The sequence below is a fragment of the Notamacropus eugenii genome, chromosome 6 (assembly GCF_028372415.1).
Source record: "Notamacropus eugenii isolate mMacEug1 chromosome 6, mMacEug1.pri_v2, whole genome shotgun sequence".
NCBI lineage: Eukaryota > Metazoa > Chordata > Mammalia > Diprotodontia > Macropodidae > Notamacropus > Notamacropus eugenii.
This window is the reverse complement of record NC_092877.1, coordinates 326,197,671-326,218,592: the sequence shown is the minus strand read 5'-3', so window position 1 is coordinate 326,218,592 and position 20,922 is coordinate 326,197,671. Positions and strand designations below refer to the sequence as shown.

At 42.7% G+C, this 20,922-nt stretch overlaps 1 protein-coding gene across 19 annotated transcripts in view; it reads right to left on the bottom strand.

The window, feature by feature from the left end:
- Positions 1-726: 726 nt before the first annotated feature.
- Positions 727-20,922, bottom strand: part of RHBDD1 (rhomboid domain containing 1) — a 179,380-nt gene continuing 159,184 nt past the window's right edge. For 10 of the 19 annotated variants that reach the window (XM_072618045.1, XM_072618055.1, XM_072618054.1 and 7 more), the window contains one exon: positions 727-4,278. In XM_072618045.1, coding sequence (XP_072474146.1) covers positions 4,219-4,278 — 60 coding nt within the window. In that variant the 3' untranslated portion in view covers positions 727-4,218. Of the gene's footprint in view, positions 4,279-6,362; positions 6,513-20,922 lie in introns of all 19 variants that reach the window. The other 9 variants (XR_011969009.1, XR_011969005.1, XR_011969006.1 and 6 more) reach the window with 7 other exon arrangements.

Genomic DNA, 20,922 nt, shown 5'->3' with positions numbered 1-20,922 from the left:
CAGAGCTCTGGGAATTAACAGCTCTACTGTAGATCCTTTGTTCTCATAGGGGGAAATCAATGAAAATGAAGTTTGAACTAAATCTTCACCCTTTCTTTATATCCATGCATGTGCATGCATACACACACACACACACACACACACACACACACACACTCCTGATGAAACCAAGCTGGAAACTGTCTCCGTAAGCAACATGGCAACTTGACTGGGCTGTTGCGTCTTCCCTACCCCACAACACCTCACTATGTTGTCATCAAATGCTGCTTCAGTAGGAAAATGTGGAATGCAGACCAAATGCCTAGAAACAAGGAGATGCTACCAGATCTGAGTGTTCCTTTAGTGATCCATCATGGGTGTTGAATGGAACTGTTGAGTCTGGAGTTTTGTGTGATCAGATGCCCGTGAAGAAAGGTGATGCCACTTGGATTGACTCTTCACATCCAAGGAGCTCTCATACCATCGACCAGCAATAGTGGCACCTTCTAAAGATTCAGGAATAGCTCGGATACTCCCTTTTCCCATGGGCAGAAGCTTCTCTCCACATGTTGCTGCAAATGTGATGTGTGAATGATTCACACACTGGAGCTGAAGCCAAGATGACTTGTAATGTCAGATGGGAATGTGTGTCCTGATGTGGTGTGAATGCGTGCCTCCCATCCTCCTTGTGCCCCTTCCCCACATGGTGCTGGAAAAAAAGAGGAAAGAACCTACACCAGAAAGAAACCGGGTTCACTTGTCTTTATTCATCTTTCTGGCGTCTTTTCATGGACATGTAATGAACTTCTATTGGCCACACACTGGAGGACAAAAGGAAGTTTAAGATGGTCTCTGCTCTGAAGCACTGCAACACCAGAAATCAATGTTGTAAGGCCATGTATGCCAAGGGTCAAATGAATAATACAGGCTTTTAAAAAAAGCTTCATGTAGGGTTAGGGAAGGAAGAGGCGCTGTGGGTGGGAGGGAAGGTCAGGAAAAGCTTATTGTAAGAGGTGAGACTGAGTTGGATTCCAAAGGACAATTATGATATCAATACACACAGAGGAAAGGAGAGGACAGTCTAATTGGAATGAACGGTATAAAAAGAAAGTGGGGGGGTGGAGAGGAACAGGAAGATAGGAAGGGGTATGTGTGTGTGTGTGTGTGTGTGTGTGTGTGTGTGTGTGTGTGTGTATTCTGTGTCTATACATAATGTGTGTATACATTTACATACATATACACATATATGTAAAACACATATGTGTGTACATGTGTACACACATATTCTCTAGAAGCAAGTCCAGACTCTTTGGTCAAACACAACCTGGCCCTGATCTATCTTTCCTAATAATGGGGAGTTGTTAAGGTTTTGTGGGCAGCAGGGAGACATGATGGACAGTGTTTTAGGATGAAGGAGAACAGCAGGGGAGGGGAGGATAGGACTGAGAGAGATTGGCCAAAAGACAACTTTAATAGTCCTGGTGTGATTTTAAAGGGTTGACCCAAGTGAAGGCCCAGAAGGGAAAGGACAGCTACGTAGGCTGTTGCAAAGGCAGCATATTCAGGGCCTAAATCGACAATGCTGGCTACCCTTTCCTATAATATTCAAAAAGCTCTCCCAGGAAACCAACAGGAGGAGCAGAAAGGACAAGCCTATGAGAACCTCTTTGCCTTTCCATCTCTTGGGGGGGAGGAGGGGGTCATGCTATTAACCCTTGAGGCACTTGCTTTGGTGGATGCTGGAAACAGACACAAGAAACGCCACTGACTGACACCAGAAACACCCACCTTTGGTCACTGACTACTTAGTACTGTGCCAACACCAGCCTGTATTCAAAAAGAGGAGCCACTGTTGAAAAAAGAAAAAAAAGAATAAAAAAGGTGCACACAGCCCTTTGGCATTGGCTGCACATGGAATACTCAAAGTCATTAAGAATAAATAATATCACTGTAAAACTAGTTCTAAAATCCCAAGAAGTAAAGGCCAGTGAGATTAGAGGGACCCTGAGTCAAAATGGAACCACTAAACATGGGGGTGGGAATCCGACAGCTTGAGAACTCAAATCTCGCCTCCAAGTAACAGACCAAGTCTATGGGGCTGCCATGTTGGGAAAGGTAATTATCCAGGCAATTTACTAAGGCTTCCATGGTACCCTCGTCATACTGCTGGACATACATCTTCTAACCCAGAGTTCAGGAGGAAACAAAAGGATATAAAAAACCATATACCTTAGTGCTAGAAAGGCCTTCTGGCTTAACAAAATAACTATAATGATTTTTAAAAGATGACTTTGTTGAGAGGGTCAAAACAAAGTGCATGATGGGGTTCAACATCGTCTTGTGCTTGTTTGCATTTGGGGAGAGGAGGTGATCTTGGTCATGAGTTAGCCCCCTTCTTCTCCAGTGAGGAATTCCCCTTCACTGCTACATTTCTTATCAAAAATTCAGGCTTTGTGTCTTTGTTCATTAATAATATTATTGTGTTAAGCAACAAATATTTTCAATGGAAGGAAAGAAGCCATCACTCAGACCCCAATTCTGCAGCACAGCGATTAGGCTCCTTTCCTCAACTGAAAACATTATACAAGCTGATGAAGGCATAACATCACTAATACTGTGAGCAAATTCTACTCTTAAGTTATATGTATATGCAAATGCATAGGTATATATACATGCATACATATATGTATACACACATGTACATACATGCGATAAAGGAGCTCAACTGATCATCTATTGATCTGTCAGAGATAGAATTATTTAGAATAGAAATCTAGCACATTAAGGGTTACAAAGGGCTTTACAAGTATTATCTGAACCTCACAATGGATTGGTGAGGTAGATACTAAAGGTATTGTCATTTTATAGAAAAGGAAACAGCTTAGAGAGAGAGTTCAGTGAGCTGTCCATGTTCACATGTCTACTCGATATCATTCATTTAAGAAATATCTGTTAAAAACCCAGTATGGGCCAGGCACTGTGGTAGGCACTGAGGATGAAAAGTAAAAAAATAAAATAAAAGACAGTCTTAGCCCTCCAAGGGCTTATGTCCCACAGCAGGAGCATTCGTCCTACTGAAATGTAAGAGAATCACGGGAACAACTCAACCTTGGTCTTCCCGTCTCTGAGCCCTACTGGCCATCCACCAAGCCTCCCTACTTCTTACCATCACAGCCAGGTGTTCCTGGGACATATCCATCACACTACTGGGTAATTGTTTCTTCAGTGTGTCTAGTCTAGCATTTGAGAACCTGCGATTAAAACTCAGTTGGGAAAATTCTCTTTGGAGATACCAGCTTCCAACTTTTACTACGACCAACTCTAAGAACAGACTGGTGTTACTCTGGTTTTGTCTTTGAGGCAGCAGATAGCACAAGGGCAGCTTAAAAATAGAAGTGATGCTAATCGACAGATGTCCTCAAGACAACTAAATGTGGAGCTTGTTATGGTGACTGAATTGGGAGACTTTTAATTTTACAAGATAACATTTGCTCTAAAAAGGACTTTTTAACTCTCACTCCCTGAGCGCATTCAGATAACCTACACAAATTTATACTTGAGGTGGAGCTGGTAGACACAAAATGCTGGTCTCTCTTATTGATTAATATCTCTACCTCTGCTCCCAAATTCTCCCTGAGACCTTTTCAATGAAGTGTGTGGTTTAAACAGTAGCAACACACACAAAGAGATGGGTGGAATGGAGGGAATGGGTGGTCTGCAGTCAAGGAGGCTTTGTTTGGTTCCACCAGAGTCACCAAGGTAGCCTGCCAGGTAGATGACGATGGAGCAATACCTCTGGCCACTTCGAAGGTCAGATCCACTGTCCAGGATGATCTTCCTGAATGGAAGAAAATGAAATTCGGCATGGAAGGTCAACGCTGAGAGCCTTCCACATTGGCAGTGGGGGCATCCAATGGGAGAGGTGGTACTCTTTTCCCAGGATGCTGCTGATATCTATGTAACCAAGAGGGAGGCTCTTTTCACAAAGCTGCCAGTGGTATTTAGCTTCTCTTGGATCTGAAGAGAGCCAGCTGGGCATGTGATTCCAAACTTGCAAGGTCCGTTGAATGAGTCACTCAAGCTGGGGGAGCACTTCAGGGAGAGTGCTTTGGCTTTCCTCAGAGCAAAGCAGAGACTTCTGGACTGAATCTGGTGGTTGGCACTCAGGAAACTGGACTGATGATTCACAAGATGCAGGGTAATTTCAGTGTCTGTCAAATCGGTTGAGTCTCTGCCTTCTCATTTCATCTTCTGGAGGAATACTGAATCCATAGGGTGGGGGCCCACGGTTAAAATCAACTGCAATTAAAAGAAAAAAAGCAGAGTGAGAATCAGATGACCCGTAGGCAGTCCCTGGATATTTTCATACAATGTACAATTGTGCTGAAACCTGCTAGTACCCTACCTTGCTGCCATCTTTCTATTAACAACAAACAACTGGGGCTATATCTGAAATACAGGATGGATGACCTTGGAGAATATTAAGGTCAAATCTCTCATTTTACAGATGAGGAAACTGAGGCCCACAGAGGTTAAGTGAATTTCCAGGGTCACACTGTTAGTCAGTGTCTGATAAAGGATTTAATTCAGCTCTTTCTGACTCCAATCCCAGGGCTCTAGCCATTGCATCGTTAAGCTGCTTCAGGCTGGTCAGCCAAGGTGGAACAGTCATATGTCTTAGGGTGTGATATGCCAAATGTCACCTATACAAGGCTCCTGTCCACCAGAGGTAGGTGAGGCAAAGCAGCCCAACTATCTCACAACAAGGGTGTGTGGGTAGTGGTGAGGGACTTAAAAATGGAATTTTGAAAATATTTTTTAAAAGACATTTGTAAGTGCCAGAAAATTCCACTACTCCTGGCATGAGGGTACTTATTTTGAGCTGTTGATTCACTTATATTAAAAGTCAAGGTTCAGAGCTTCCAATGGGCAGAGGAAATACACAGCTTTCCCCATAGCATATGCCCTCTGGTGTCTCCCCTTCCCCCCTTTTTCCTCCTCCCCCTCCCCCTCTTCAGAGCCCTCCTTTTCCCCTGTCAGCCCCCCTCTTTCCCAACCTTCCCTGCCAGCTTGGACTCCACCTGCTTGAATCGCACAAGCACACACAGGGGACCCTGGCCCATATGCTGGTTTGCTGTGCTTGTGTATTGATCAGTATAGTCAGGCTGGCAGATGACAAATGCAGGCAGAATGTCTGCCAGAGATCACGTGGCCCTTTTCATTACTCAGATAATAACGGGAAGACTCCTTTGCTTTGGCAAACAGGTAACAACAGAGCTTGCGATGATCCAGGGTGGCTCCGCCCTCTGCAGACCTCACTCACTAGGGGCAATGCATGTTGTTGAGTGGTGTACCGGGTGGCCCCTTCCTTTAAGGAGCTAACTGTCTAATCTAATAAAGTGACTTCCATCTTCTCCAGGGGTGAGTCATGTGGAGGGGATGCTGCTGGAATCACAAAAGCAGGGTCATTTTCCAAGTAAATGGAGCAGCCAAGCCAGGCAACTTTCCTCTCCTTAGAGAATAATGTCTGAGCTTTTCAGCCTGGCATTTAAGGCCTTCTGCAATCCTAGAATCTCAGTTGGAAGAGGTTTTATAGGTCACCCAGTTAAATTGGTACCTGGGAGTGGCCACCCAGCCTTCAAGGCAGGGGCAGAGTGGGGGGAGGAGAAGGAGGACAGGGAAGAGGAGGGAACATGAGATCAGGGGTGGGGGTCCATACCTTCCCTCACCAAAGTCCTAACTTCCTTATTTCTATACAGAGCACTACAATCCTATATATCACCCAGATTTATAACATGAGCAACCCCTGACGTTTCCTTTGTTCACCTCTTTTACCTGTTGCCTCGTTGTCTTGTTGAAAAAACCTTCCCATCTCTCATCTCTGTCCTCCTTTCCACTCATTCTGGTGCCATCATAGCACATGCTCTCATCACCTGGACTATTTTAATATAAGCTTCTAATTGGTCTCCAGCTTCTAGTCTCCCGCCATCCACATGGCTGTCAGAATAATCTTCCTAAGGCTCAGTCAGGTCTAACCATGCTACTCCTTTGCTCAAAACCTCCTGGTAGCTTCCTACTTCCTCTAGGATATAATCTGAATGCTTAAGCATGGTGTTGAAGGCCTTCTCCATCTTCTTTCACCTTATCTCATGTTATCTCCTTTCAGGTACTCTACGTCCTATCCATTATTCAAGTTCTTTGAACCTGACATTCCGTCTTGCACTTTGACTGGAATGACTCCCTCCTCATCTTCAAGGTGCAGATCAAATACGACATCCTCCATGAAGACTTCCCTCTTCTCTGCCATTGTGAATTCTCTCTTGTCCCTCAAAATACTTTGGATTTACTTATCTGTGAATATGTTAGGCATTCTCCCCACTCACCTCCCTCTCCCAGTGAAAATCACTGCCTTGAGAACACAAACTAGACTGGTCTTTTGGGGGTTTTGGTCCTTGTATCCACCGTATCTTGTAGACAAGAGGTGTGAGGTGGTTAATATATGTTGGTTGAGTGGAAGTGAACTTCATTGGCACCTATGATATATGAAAAACAAAATTTAGAGGGAGGTCTACAACTGATTGGGTGCATCTTCTCTACAGAGACCTGGACCTGGGTTCAAAATCTTGGCTATGTAATGTAGTATCTCTATGACCTTGGTCAAGTCAATTAACTTTTCTAGTCTCATTTTCCTCACCTGTAAAATAAAGAGGTTGGACTACGTAACTTTTTTTTAAAGTTTTGTCCAGGTCTGAAAAATATATTTCATTCCATGCTCTGTCAGGAACTGAGTAGCACGCATTATCATCAGTCCTCTGAAATCATGGTTGGTCATTAAGTTGATCAGAGTTCTTAAGCCTGGACTAGATAACTTTGAAGGTCCCTTCCAAACCTAGATCTATGATCCAAAGAAAGATCTGGATGAGAACTGCATGGAATGTGAGGACATGGATCTTGAGTCCACAGATCTATTAAAGGAATAGATCAAAAGTATTCCTAGAGGTTCTATTCAGCTCCTTTTATGTACAGAGGACTGCTAGAGGTGTGGAGTGGGATACAAGGATGAAAACGTCCCTACCCCCAGGGCCTTATACTCAAGTAACCTCTACTTCACATAGCAACCTCTCTTCCACATGGGATACTTATCAGTGGTTCAGAAGCTCCAGATCCACCTGTGAATGGTATAGTCAGCATTCTACATTATTTCATTTAAGGACTCATTTGTGTGATGACGTCCAGATTCTCCTTCTGCTAACTTTTCTAACAGTTGCTTTTAATAATAACAACTAAATATTTTCAATTGCACTGGTGACTGTGGTTCAACATGTGGCAACCCATTCCAGATGTTCATGGAACTCGCAACTGGCTATGAGCAAATTCAGAAGCAAGTTCAACGTGGCAACCTCACTCCAGAGAGTCACAGGGAATGAGTTCATGCATGCTGAAGTCAACTGCAGGTCCCAGAGGGGCCCACATTGTACTCTGGCCTTCTCTTAAGCTTACTCTGAAAAGGAAGGGCGTAGAAATAAATATTTCCCTGAAATGGGAAGGACAAAAGGGCAGACCTTGGAGTTACCCAAGGAGTCACCTTTTAAGATCCAGGGCTTAGAAGGATGATGGTGTCATGGGGGAAGGCTGAAGAAGACTTTTGCTGGGACTGACATGCCTGATACAGAAGGGGACTAGAAGCTGGGCAGACAGAACGCCCCAACAACACACGGCAGTTTATAAGCAAGCCATGTAGCAAGTCAAAAGAGCAGACACATTCATCCTATGTACAGTAAAGAGAGAGGGGGCTGTTCTTTTTCAACTTACAAGAAAGGAAGATATGAAAGACTGGCCATATAGTTTTCTTTTTGACCTTGGACCTGTGATTTCATTGGTGTGGAAACTCCTGGTATGGTAACTCCCTCTCTCGTATGAGTCTTATAATCTTAAAGAATGGCCTTTGAAGAGAGCTGATGAGAGGATGAATGGCATGTTTGTGGTCACACAGCTAGTATACGTCAAGCAGCCCTTAAACTCAGGTCATCTTGATTCCAAGGCCAGTGCTCTATCCTTCTTGTCATCCTCCCCTTTATCCTTAGTAACTGAAGGAAGAAAAAAAGGGGAAAGGAAGAAAGGAAGGAAGGAAGGAAAGAAAGAAAACTTCTTTTCCCATGTGATTTACCACATCTTATACAGTACTATCTCTTAAGGATTTTGCCCAGGAACACATAGCTAGTAATTGTCTAAGGCAGGATTTGAACACAGCCTTTCTCAGTTCCAAGCTCAGCACTCTATTTGCTGCATCACTTACCTAGTTGACTGCTCAAGTCCCTATGATCCTATGTTCAAGAAAGACCTGGGTTCTAGCCGTGTGACCATGAATGAGTCCCTCCAAGGCTGTGCTTGACCTTCAGTTTCCTTGTTTGTAAAATGATGCAAATAATGCCTACACTGCTTAGAAGAAACAAGAGAAAAGCAAGGAAGGAAGGGCTTGATGAATGTGAGGATTAAATAGACAGAATGCAATAGAATGCAAAGGCATTCTTGAGGTTCCAATTTCCACCAGCTGTTAACTGTCTCTTTAGTCTGCTTCAGTCCCCATCACTGCTTTATCTCTTCACATGCGGTGCTTTGTTCTCCATGTGATTATTTTCTGTGCTGGGGGTAGTTGATTAAATAGTTAGACCTTAATATCAGGGCTCTCCTGGGTTCCTAGGAAACCCACTCTTCAATGCTCTGACACAACACTCTGGAGTTCTTCACATGATGTGTGGCATCTGTTTGACTTCATATCCAGGCACTGGGCTGGGCTTTCTGCTTTCTTTCTTTTGCTTTGAACATTTTCAGCTGAATTTTGACCTCTGCTGCTTCCCAGGGAATTACAAGTTTAATATCAGTTAGTCCCTCAACACTGTTTCCCGAGTAGCTGCTGGGAGCCGGCCTGGCCCTCTCACTCCTTTTTATCCCCCACTCATTTAGCTCCTTCACTAACATCCCAGGAGCCAGTCACCTTCCTCTGTGACACACGGGATTCTTTAGATATTAATATGGAGACAGGCAACTTGGGCATGTAGGACTCAGACATCTCACAGGATTCCAGGACCAGACCTTTTTAAACTCTCTGATCAACATTTTAATGTAAGAACCATTTTAACTGAGAAAGACCAGGACAGGTGGCTTCAGCTAGAACACAGGTGTCGCCATGATTATCACCAAGTAATTTGTCTAACAACAAAAACCTACTTCTCACTGATTTGACCCAGGAACTGTCCATCAAACATCTGGCTGACGGAACCTCTTTCCCCAACCTCTAACCTCACTAGGTACCAGCAAGAACTTGGGACATCAAATTTGCTCTATCTGACATAATGACTGCTCTGGTGGATGACATCTGTAGAAGGGTGACTGGGATCCCTCTCAAAGCAGGCTAAGAATATGGAGTATACCACTGATCCAAAGGTTTTCAGCTGTGGTTGCTTTTTTTTTAAGATTGACGTTTTTCATTAAAATATATCCAATCAGGGCATTTAGCAAGAACCTGAAATGTCCTTGCTTGAAAATATAAACACAACAAAACTGTGTATGTGGAAAAGAGACATCTCTCCTCCTGTGCAACACTGGGCAAGTCACTCCCCTCTCTGTAGACCTCAGTTTCCTCACCTGTAAAATGAGATGATGAGACTTAATAACAGCTACTTCTCATATTTTTGAGAGGGCATCTAGGTGGCACAATAGATAGAGCACCAGACCTGGAATCAAAACGTTTTATTCAGTTGAGTCTGACTCTTTGTGATCTCATTTGGGATTTTCTTGGCAAAGAGACTGAAGTGGTTTGCTATTTCCTTCTCTAGCTCATTTTACAGATGATGAAATTGAGGCAAACTTACCTAGGGTCACCCAGCTAGTATGTATCTGAGGCTAGATTGGAACTCGGGTCTTCCTGACTCTAGGTAGACAGATGGTACAGTGGTTAGTGTCCTAGGCCTTGAGCCCAGGGGTTAAGCAACTTGCCAAAAGTCATCAAGGTAATAAAGGGATAGAAGTGGGATTCTGAGCCTAGGCTGTCAGATTCCTCTTCCAGCTTTTCATCCTACATCCTACACCATACAAAAGCTCCCGACACAAGCCTGACATGTTGTCCAAGAGTGTTTTACAGGTTTGTAGGAGGGTGAAGCCCTAATATCATAAGGCTCCATAAGAAGCCGCTGTAGAACGCAGGGTCAGGGATGAATCCAGCCTGACTCGAAGAAGAATGGACTCTGCTCTGAAGGACTTCAGGAACACCAGTCCAGATTAAAGTGATTTAGCTCAATCAGCCCACCAGAAGCTGGATAGTAAGAACTATGACTCATTCCGTCTGCTCCTAGCACCTTATCAAAGATGCTTCAGATCTCCAACCTGATGTATAATGCAACGACCAACCTTCCTATTCTCCTTTCAAAGGGCAGCGGCAATTCCATCCTGATAAGAATTGCTAAAAAGAGCAAGCAGATTTAGAAGCTGACAGGTTTCAATTCCGCTCACTGCCCCTATCAGCTCTGCAAAGGCATTTGATTGGCTGGGAGTCACAGCCCTCATCTATGACCTGACAATAGCTCTGCAGTGAACAGTGAAATCGTACTAAAATGAGATCAGAGGGCATACACCTTCCCCTTCAAATGAGGTGGCTTAAATGTCATTTTTTTTTTTTTTGCCAGATAAGCATCTGAATAAATCACCACCATCCTTTGCACTTGCTATTGTCGACTAAGGGCAGTGGATGATTCAAATTCTCTGTCTTTCTCTTTCAAGGTTGTTACTTTGATCGAATTCCATGGATTGCAAAGAAAAAAAAATAACCTTAAAAAAAAAAACACCTTCCCTGAAGGGATGAGTGTCAAATCTTTTAATTCACTATTGATAAAGATTAAAAAAAAAATTCAACCTAAGGACTTGGGACCAACCATAAAGTTGACTTTTTTGAGAAAGAAAAGGAATTTTTTGGTAAAAAAATATTCATTTCTTGAATGGCTTAGAAAGTATGATTTTATATACTTAGTCACCTCATCTCCCTCAAAAAGGGAACCCATAATCATCACATGTACCAATACTTCATTATAAATTACAAAGGAAGATCAAATTTAAAATTCAGGGGTTCTTAATCTTTTTCTGTCATGTACCCTTTAAAAATAATATAATTATAAAAATAATTATAGCCAGCATTTATAGAGCTCTTAAGTTTTGCGAAACACTTTAAATTTATTCTAAACCTTTGGGGCAGTGTCTGATGTGGCCTATGAACCCTCTTCTCAGAATAATGTTTTTAAATGAATAAAATAAAATCCATGGGATTGCCAAGGACACCAAGTGTACTGAAATACTATTACAATGATGATAATACCAACAAAACTCCAGAATCCAGGTGAAGAACTCCTGAAAGAAAAGGAGAACGAATTCAACTCTCCCTCCTAAGTTTGCAAAATCACCACATGGCTGATGTCTTGATTTGGGGGCAAAGGTGAAAAGAAGAAATCCGAGAGCCCCCCAGACCAAGGCTTTGTGAACCCATGATCGCTGGCTTTTAGGTCAATTACTTCTGTGGGCTCTCTTGAAGAGCATGATTCATCAAGACCAACTGGATGACTGAGGTGACCAGATCAATCATTTTGGAGCCTCTCCCCCCTTTCTGAACTAAACAGTAGCTAAGTCACTGACTGTTTCAATGATAAGATCTGCAGAGTTAGCCCTCTATGAATGTTATCTCCTTTGAGGCTCAGACAACCTATTATTTTAGGTAACTTGTCCCCTCTGGGACTCTGTTTCTTAATCTGTAAAATGAGGGGGTTGTTATACCTGAGACCCTTTAAGGTTCTCCCCAGCACAATGTGACATCCTATGACTCCCTAACTCTACCCATCTAATTTGAGAGCTCCAGCAATAATCAGAGCTATGAAGATTGAAATGAACATTTTGGATGAAACATCCACTTGGGGAGAGAAGTGGGCAACCAGCCCCAACTGCTAAAAGCAGACCACTTTATTCATGTATGGAGACAGGTAAATTTTCAGCAGAAAAAATAATCCCATACTTCTGCGTACAAAATAAATGTAGGGTTCTGCAGTTCCCCTTTGACTGAATCAACTTCCTTGCATCTTTCTAAAAACCCTCTGCCATGGAACTTAGCAAAAGGGGATGATGTGTACTTGGGGGGAAGCTTTCTGAAGTCTGTCAGACAGCTGGGATTGATGCGTGCGTGACTAGTGGTGCTCCAGCTAAGGAGCTGTGCTAATTAGCAATGCTTTGGGGAAGTTCCAATGTTCCCTCGTCCTATAAAAAGAGTGTCTTTGGTCCACAGTCCAAAGTTGCCCTGGCTGAGCCCATCACATCTGGTGTATCAGAAAGTTGCAAAGAGGTCATAGGGAGCTTCAGAAGACTGCCTTTCCCCTTTGGGAGTTTTTCTGGCCTAGAAATTTCTCCCAATCCAAAAGTAAGCTTGGGATGATCTCAGAAGGGACAAATGGTGTGGCCTGGAAGGTTAAAGGAAGCCAAAAGCTAAGTTTCCATTAGAAAAAGAGAAAAAAATTGATATCGAGGAACGTTGGTTTCAAATGATGTCTCTGCCACTTTGCAGCTGTTTGATGCTGGGCAAGGTGCTTAATGTCTCTCTGAGCCTCAGTTTTCCCATCTGTAAAATTAAGGAAATGGTACCTATGGCACCTTATCATCCAAGGTTGTTGGGAGGATTGAATGAGTTGATGCAGGTAAAACATATCACTTTGTTGTGACAAATACCTTTGATCAATTGCCCCCAGTATCGGTAGGAACTCTAGTCCTACATGACCCTTTCACATCGCTCTCAGACACACACACACACACACACACACACACACACACACACACACACACACACACACATTCTCCTTAGGGTTGTCCAGTAGACAAAGGTCAAAACCTTCTTCTTAGAGATCTTTAACATCAAAGGGCCAATTTTCCTGGGTCTTGATTTCCTCATCTCTGGAATCAGGGTGGTTGTTTAGAACAGCGTTGTGGAATTCATACAGAAACAGGAGACACTAAACCATCCAGAAGGATCCCTATTGGCCACATATTGTCTTAATTTTAAAAATGTAACGTTATCTACATTTTCTTGTATTTTTATTATTTTATTAAATATTTCCCAACCATATTTTAAGGTGGTTTCAGCCACACTTGGGAAGTGTTTGCTGCCTCTGTCAGTGACCTCTGATGTCCTTCCAGTTAGATCTATAATCCTTCCCTAAGTCCACATCTCTCCCCTCCTCAGATTTCCCAAGATGACACCCTTTGCCTGGATTTTTCCTTTGCCCCTCTCATTCTCAATCATCCTGTACAAGTCCTAAACTGTAAAAGTAACTAAACAACTTGAGGGCAAAGGACTCGCTCACTCTCTCCCCCTCTCTCTTTCCACCCTACTCTCTTTCCTTCTTGCTCCCTCAGTGTTTCAGTCTTTTCCCTCCTCTCTCTCCATCTGTCTGTTCTTGTCTGTCTTTTCTTTTTATCCCCAGATGCCCTGCACATAGTAGGCACCCAACCAACGCACAGTCTGAATTCCAGTACCTCTCACTATTTTCCTCTTCCAGCAGATGGAAGCAAAGTCTTGCAGAGAATACTGCTAAAAGAAACTAGGCCAAATTCCAGTGAACAAAGCATTCCGCAAAGTAAGCAGAATTCGGGTTATTTTGAAGCAGATGGGCCCTGCAGAAGCTGCTGCACTGGATGTTATGAGGTTGTTTATTGTCTAGTTGGTCTGATACCCAGGGACTGGCTGCCAGCATCTAGCAGTTTCCATGTCACATCAGGTTTCCTCTACAGCAGGGTAAAGAGAAAGTTCACTGACATACATAAATACCTAGCGTGCCCCCTTCGCCCCCAAACCAAACCAAACCAAACCAAACCAAACCAAACCACTGATCAGAATTCAGAACCAGACCTAGAACGTACACTTGCTAGGTACTCAACCTGGTCAGTGGAGGCTTTTTCTTTCCACCATTCCAGATCCCAATTAGGAATCTAAGACGAGACAACCCCTCTCTCACATACCGCCCCCCCCCCCCATAGCACCTTGATTGGATCTTGATTGAGCATTAATTTAACAAATAATTAACTAATTATTATTATTGATTTTTAAACAATTTAAAAAATCCACAGCCTTTAAATAAGTATTTCTGTGTCTTTATGGCAATTCTCCAAAAATCTTTCCTCCTTGTATCTTTCTCCCAGTTCTCCCAATGTCAGGATCCAGGTCTATGATCTTGCTCTTAATTCCATACCAACCCTTCTATGGTGGGGTCCATCAAAGAGGTTTTTGAGAGGTACAGACCAATTCTTCTCTAGGCCTGTGCTCATTTGCATAGGTAGGGCTCTGGGGAATAGCTGTTAGTGCAATGAATCCTGGAAATCTATCAGTGCCTCCAGCATTAACTTGACATTTCCTGCCAGGGGAAGTTTTTTTTTTCCTTTTTTTTTCTTTTCCCTTAATTACTTGGCTGATAACCTTAAGTGAATTGGCTGCTTCTGTCCTGGTGGGGTTATGCTCAGGAGCTGCCAAAGAGCAGCTTTTGATGTTACAGGTTTGGCAGGGGGGCTCTTGGGCAGCTTCTGACTGTCTTACTTCCTCTGTGCTTAGGGAGCTGCAGGAAGACTCTGTCCCTTCTGGCTGGGGCTTGGGGCCTGTCAAGAGCTAGTAGGGTTACAAGTGGCTAGAACAACATCCCTCCTCTGACAGGTGGTGGTTGGTCCATCATATTCCCACAAACCACAAAATCTTGAATGTTGTGTCTTGCCACCTAGGCTCCAGCCTTTCTTTTCTAGAAAAGGTTCCCCAGAAGCAGTGTTAACTACATCTGGACACCTGTATTTTGTTTTAATATTCTTTTCACTGGGTTTCTAGAGTAGAAACTACTCAATTTCCAGTTGGTAATCATTTCCTATTATCAATGGAGATAATTTTAGCTCACCTCCTTTTTTATTAATACCCTACTGCAGGACAATGTATAGAATCAGAGATCTTAGAGCTTTCAGGGGCTCTGAATGATCACCTGGTCTATGGTGTGAATGGTAGGAAAGGGTGGAGGGACCAAGCAATGTATTCAACAGCTAACTACAAACCTGCAATTTCCTGGCAGGCCTATTTTACATGAAGAAATTGAGACCTGGGAGATTAATCAACTTGCTGGAAGTCACCTAGCTAGTACATATGGAGAGAGCCAGTGGACCAGAACCCAGGTTTCTAGTCTTCCCATTCGAATGCTCTGAACAAGGACTAAAGTCTTCCTTCTAGGGAGAACAATACTGAACAGATAAAGTCAGCTATGACCCTGACCTATCATGCATTTTTCTCTCCAAAGCACCAGCCTTTTCTTCTGTCTTGATCCATGGAGATACAATGGGAGCTTTGGACAGTCAACAGTGGATACTTCTTTACTTAATATTCCTGTAGTCAGCAGGATGGAACAGTGATAGAGACACGTCTCCTCTCAGCCTCGTGCTAGGAGTTCCCCGTGGAACTCCCCAATAGTACTGTTCTGCCATGACGTTGTCGGTACTCTTGGAGGGAGCTATCTCAAGGTAAATGTACTTCCATTTCTAGAAGCATTCTGGAGAACTCTCTTTACCCTTGTTCCTAAGAAACAGTCATCTACTCAGAGAGGATGGGAATATGGTGCCACCTCGTAGTACCTTCAACTCATTGATGATTCTCCATTTCCCTCCCACCCCTCCTGTGCCAGAATGCTTCTCCACCCTGCTCAGGGCCAGGCAGTGAAGAAAGATAGAATCCTGATCAGGCACAGCCAAGGAGAATTATGATGGGGCTTCTTTTTTCAGGTCTGGGTTGGGCTGGAGAGCCATCGAAGTCCTTTCTGAATGCAAAATTCTACAATTCTGTTGTAGGACTGGAGGGATTATTTAGAGAAAAGAATAATGATCATCTCAACCTTTTTTGTTGAGAGAATTTGTTCTGTAAAATAAAGGAAGGATGGCTTGTTCCCAGTTCTAGGTAGAGATACTACTATCTGCATATAACTACACAAAACATCCCTGACCTAGGGAAATAAGTCCTTGTAATCTAAGTAAAAAACATTCCAGTTCAAAGTGTTCCTTAAGAGCTGAAAGCAGGTGGAGACAGACAGGGACAAACTGTTCCAGTGTAAATCTGAAATCTGTACTTATAGTACGTCACTGCTGGGTATCAGAGGGCAATCCAATCAGCAAGGTCTGGGCTAAGAGTATCATCTGAGAACAACACAGCATGATAATAACAGAAGAAAAGAGGCTAAAGACGCACTTTTGTGTCAGATGCAGGCACCAGTTGACTGTAAATGCCCCAGAGGGTGGGCTGTCTGTCGTCACAAACTGTACCTCTAATACCTAACTTGGGCCCATTGGCCCTCGGGGTGGGAAGAGGCGGGAGCTTCACGGAATATCATCAGTGACCTAACCTTTTATTCTGTTACATAAGTGGAGTTCCCATATCAGTCACTACATGTGGGCTTCTGGAATCTAGAGGCTGAATGGAAGATCTGAGAGATCCTTGCATTTTGTTGGAGTGATTTGGGACTTGGCCCAGATTTCTGAGACTTGGGTAAAAGGCATGGACACTTCAGTCATCAACCCAGGAGCGACGTGGTCTTTTCTGAAAACGCCTGAGTGTACATATATATATGTTTGGTGCTTCGTAAGGCATCATTTCTATCCTTGAGTCTTGATGACTTGGCTTATGAGCAGCCTGAATATACCACCCCCAGCAAGTAGCTTCAAGCAAGCCCTTTGGTAGGATAGAAGGATCAGAGCTTTGAGGGAGGAGGAGGGGAGGATGGAAGGGAGAGGTGGCAGCCATGGCCTGGGGTTTAGTGGGATAGAAGGATGGTAAGATGGAAGAATTCCTGTCCTATCCTTTTATCACCAGGCTCTGTCTCTGTGGTTGCCACTATGGGACAGAAGCAAGGTAAGTGAAGACAAGAAAAAAAAGTTTTTGTAAAAGGATAAGCTAGGACTAGATGACCTCTCACATTCCTACCAGTCTTAGATCCATGATCTAAGAACCAGCAGCCCTAAAATCCTGCTTTCTGTTTGGAAGCAGAAGTAGGGAAGCAGAAGAGAGAGAGTGAATGCACTCTTGCCATCCCAAACTGAACAATATACATATTTGCCACAGAAAAATTTTCACAGGTGGTGGTCAAGTTCAGTAGTGATAACAGTACTTGGGGTATGTTATGAGTTAAGTGGGTTTTTAAATTTTCTTTTGAGGGCTGGTATAGGGAACTGAGCTACCAGGTACAATGCCATCTGTGGGGGAAAAATCATGCTGAATTTCAAACAACCCAAGAAGGTATCAGCAGGCATGAAGTGGTGATTGAACTCTCTGAAACTACAGAACAACAGATGAAATCATAATTCTTCCATAATCACCCAAAGTATTCAGCAGACACGGTGAAACCTCTGTAACATTCCAGTCATACCCTGGTGTAAGGGTGTCTCAACCAAAATCTATAAACAGATCCTACTTTAGAGTTGTGAAATCTGGCAGCCAGTAACTACATTCAGCCACTCACCTATAACACTGTTCCAATGGAACTACTGCCCCCAGGAATGGTTTTTTTGCTAAGTCTAGTCAAAATGGCCTTTCTTGGTGTTTCTTAGACATGCAAAGCTGTCATCTTAATGCAAACTTTAACTTCTATGTAAGCAAGTTTCAGCTATATGAAAGACAGAAAATTATCTCCCAGAGGAAGAGGCCAGGAGTAATGGTCAATGAGGGTCGGTTCAATGGAAAGAACATTGGACCTGGAGTCAGGACGACTTAGAGACACACAAGTTGTGTGACTCTAGGCAAGTCACTTAACTTCTGCCTCAGTTTCCTCAAATATAAAATGGGGATAACAACAGCAACTAGGCACCAGTATTGTTGTGAGAATAAAATAGTATTTGTAAAGCTCTTTGTAAACCTTAAAGCACTAAATAAGTGCTAGTTTTAAATTATTACTACGTCCTGGGATTATTGAGGATTAAATGAGTTAGTATTTGGAGTGCACTTTGCAAACCTTAAAGTGCTATACGATTGCTAACCTTAATAATCATAAGTAATGATAGTAGTGATAACAACAATTGTGGTAAGATGGTGGTAAAATCTGGGGCAAAGTTGGATTATGAAAGAAGTGAAAAAGAAGGCTGGGAAGAAATATTTTCAAAGTCAAAAAGTAAGGAAGAGAAAAGGTAGATGGGAATAAGGTGGAAGGTATCTCTGAAGGAGAATAAGAGTGAGGCAGGACAAGGTGGGAACACTGGAATGGGAAATGTGTGCTGAGTACTTCCCAACTTCCTCCCTGAGCTTCTCTGTGCTTAAAGATGCTCCTCCCCATTTCATGGGAGGTGAGACTCTCATTTCACTACTTATCAAGGGATCAAGTCTGTTTGCTGGTTGGTTGTTGTCCCTTCATGCTCAAGGAGGATCAAAATGTCATCACTCCGTTGGGATCAAGGGACATTGTGTCTGAATACAATCAGTATGAGCTCAGAAGGTTCTACCATAGGTCAGGCATACATAGTCGATATAAACATTTGAAAGGGAGATGCCTCTAAATTCGCACATCTCACATTTCTTTTGAGCTACTGCAATTCTGTTTTGGTCAGAGGGCACAGTGCCTTCCTTGATGTGGGCACACCATGCTAGATGGTCTCTGCCAGTGTCTCTCATGTCATGTAACTAATTCCAAAGTTCTTTAGAGAGACCTTGAGAGTGTCCTGGTATCACTTCTTCTGACTTCCATAAGTGAGGCAAATGTGTGCTTGGCATTCGAACAATGTGGCCAGCCCATCAGAGTTGCTCTCTCCAGGGTTGAGTTTGTACGCTTGGCAGTTCAGCTCGAGAAAGGACTTCAGCCTCTGGGATCTGATCAGCACCATGCCAGTCAACAGATCAAGTCTAAGGGAACAAGTCTAGAGAAAGGTGCTCAACCCCCAGCAAGAGTCTATATTCTAAAACATACACTGCCTAACAACACAAAAAAGTGTCATACGTCTAGAAGAGGAAACATCTCACTAAGTTTTATTTTTCTTTGAATTCACAGTTAAGAATGTGTTAGAGACACACTAGGTAGAATCCTGTTTACCTTGAAGAGCAGACGATTTAGATAATAAGGGAGAATGAGTACACTGCTCACTCAGCTTCTCTGGAAAGATGTGGGTACATGCTGGGGTTTGGTAATAGGGATATTGCATTATTAAAGGTTGGAGTTTTAAAGTGCTATGCAGGTGCTGTTATAAGGCAGAGGGTAGAATCACAGAAAGTTAGAGGTAAAGGGACCTTAGAGATCATATAATCCATTCCCTCCTCCACAATTTTACAAACTGAAGTTCAGAGAAATAAAGGAAACAGGAGAGCTTGCAGAAGATGAAATCCAAGCTATTCACAGCTAGATGGAAAAATGCCCCAAATCACTAATAATGGGAGAAATGCAAATTAAAACTACTCTGAGATTCCAGCTCACACCAATCAGATTTGCAAAACTGACCAAGAAAAGAAAAAAGACAATAGATAGAGGGGCTGTGAAAAAGTAGATATTAATGCACTTTTGGCGGTACTGTGAACTTGTCTGGTCATTCTGGAAAGCAACAGGGAACTATGCCCACTCCTCCCTCCCCCAAAAAGGTCATTAAACTATGCATACCCTTCAACACAGTACTACCACTATGAGGTCTATACTACAAAGAGACCAAAGAAAGAGGGAAAGGATCCATAGATACAAAAATATTTATACAAGCTCTTTTTGTAATGGTAAAAACATGGCAAACTGAGGGGTGCCCATCCATTGGGCAGTGGCTGAACAAATTATGGTAGATGAATCTGATGGAATACCATTGCACTATAAGAAATGATGAAGAGGAGGGATAGTTTCAGGGAAACCTAAGAAGGCTTGCATGAACATGGGGAAGGTGAGCAAAACCAGGAGAACAATTCAACAATAGTGTAAAAGAGAAACAATTCTGGGATCAATACAATGAATGAGCATGATTTCAGAGGATTCATGATGAGGCATGGTACCCACCCCGATCAAGAGAAGTGATGGACTCAGGGTAAGATAAAAGATGGACTTTTAAAAGGCTATGTGGATGGTATCATATAATAAAGGGTAGGATAACAGAAAGTTAGAGGAAAAGGAACCTTAGAGATCATAGAATCCATTTGCTACTCACCAATTTTATCTCAGAGAGATAACAGGAATGAGAGTTTGCAAAGGATGAAATCCAGCCACCCTATTTTATGTCTACCTTTTCTCCTTCCTTTTTTTTTTTTTTTTTGCAGAAATCTATTTTGCTCGACCATAAATATGCTAAAAGTTTCATTTTTCTTTCTCAATGAGATGGAAAGGAGAAAGTTGAATATTCATTAAATGAAAAAAATTAAGTTTTTAAAAAATTAAAGTGATTGGTGATTCAGCAAAGACAAGACTAGATTTCAGACAGTCTGGAACTCCTAAAATAGCTCTTCTCATGCTATCATCCCTTCCCCCAACTCAAAATTTTTCAATGGCTCCCTACTACCTCTAGGAAGAAGCCTCTAGAACTTCCATCCAGATTTCCATTCTTGTTTCACACTACTCACATTCACATTCTCTCCATTCTAATCCTATTGTCTTTCCAAATATGACATCCCCTCTCCTATCTATGTGGCTTTTCACAGGTGGTCCCCAGGTCTAAAACGTACTCTCTGCACCTTGAAATGCCTATTTTCTCTCCATTGAGGTGCTGTCTCCTACGCAGGCCCTTTCCTAATTTCCTCAGTTATTGATACTCTCTCTTTTCTGTAATTATTCTTTATTACTTTAAATATATTTTATATTTATTTATCTGCCCACTTGTCCAGCCTTATTATGCATCACTCTCCTTCCTTCATTTTATGGTCCAGTACAACTGGCCTTACTGTTGTTCCTTCCCAAGGAC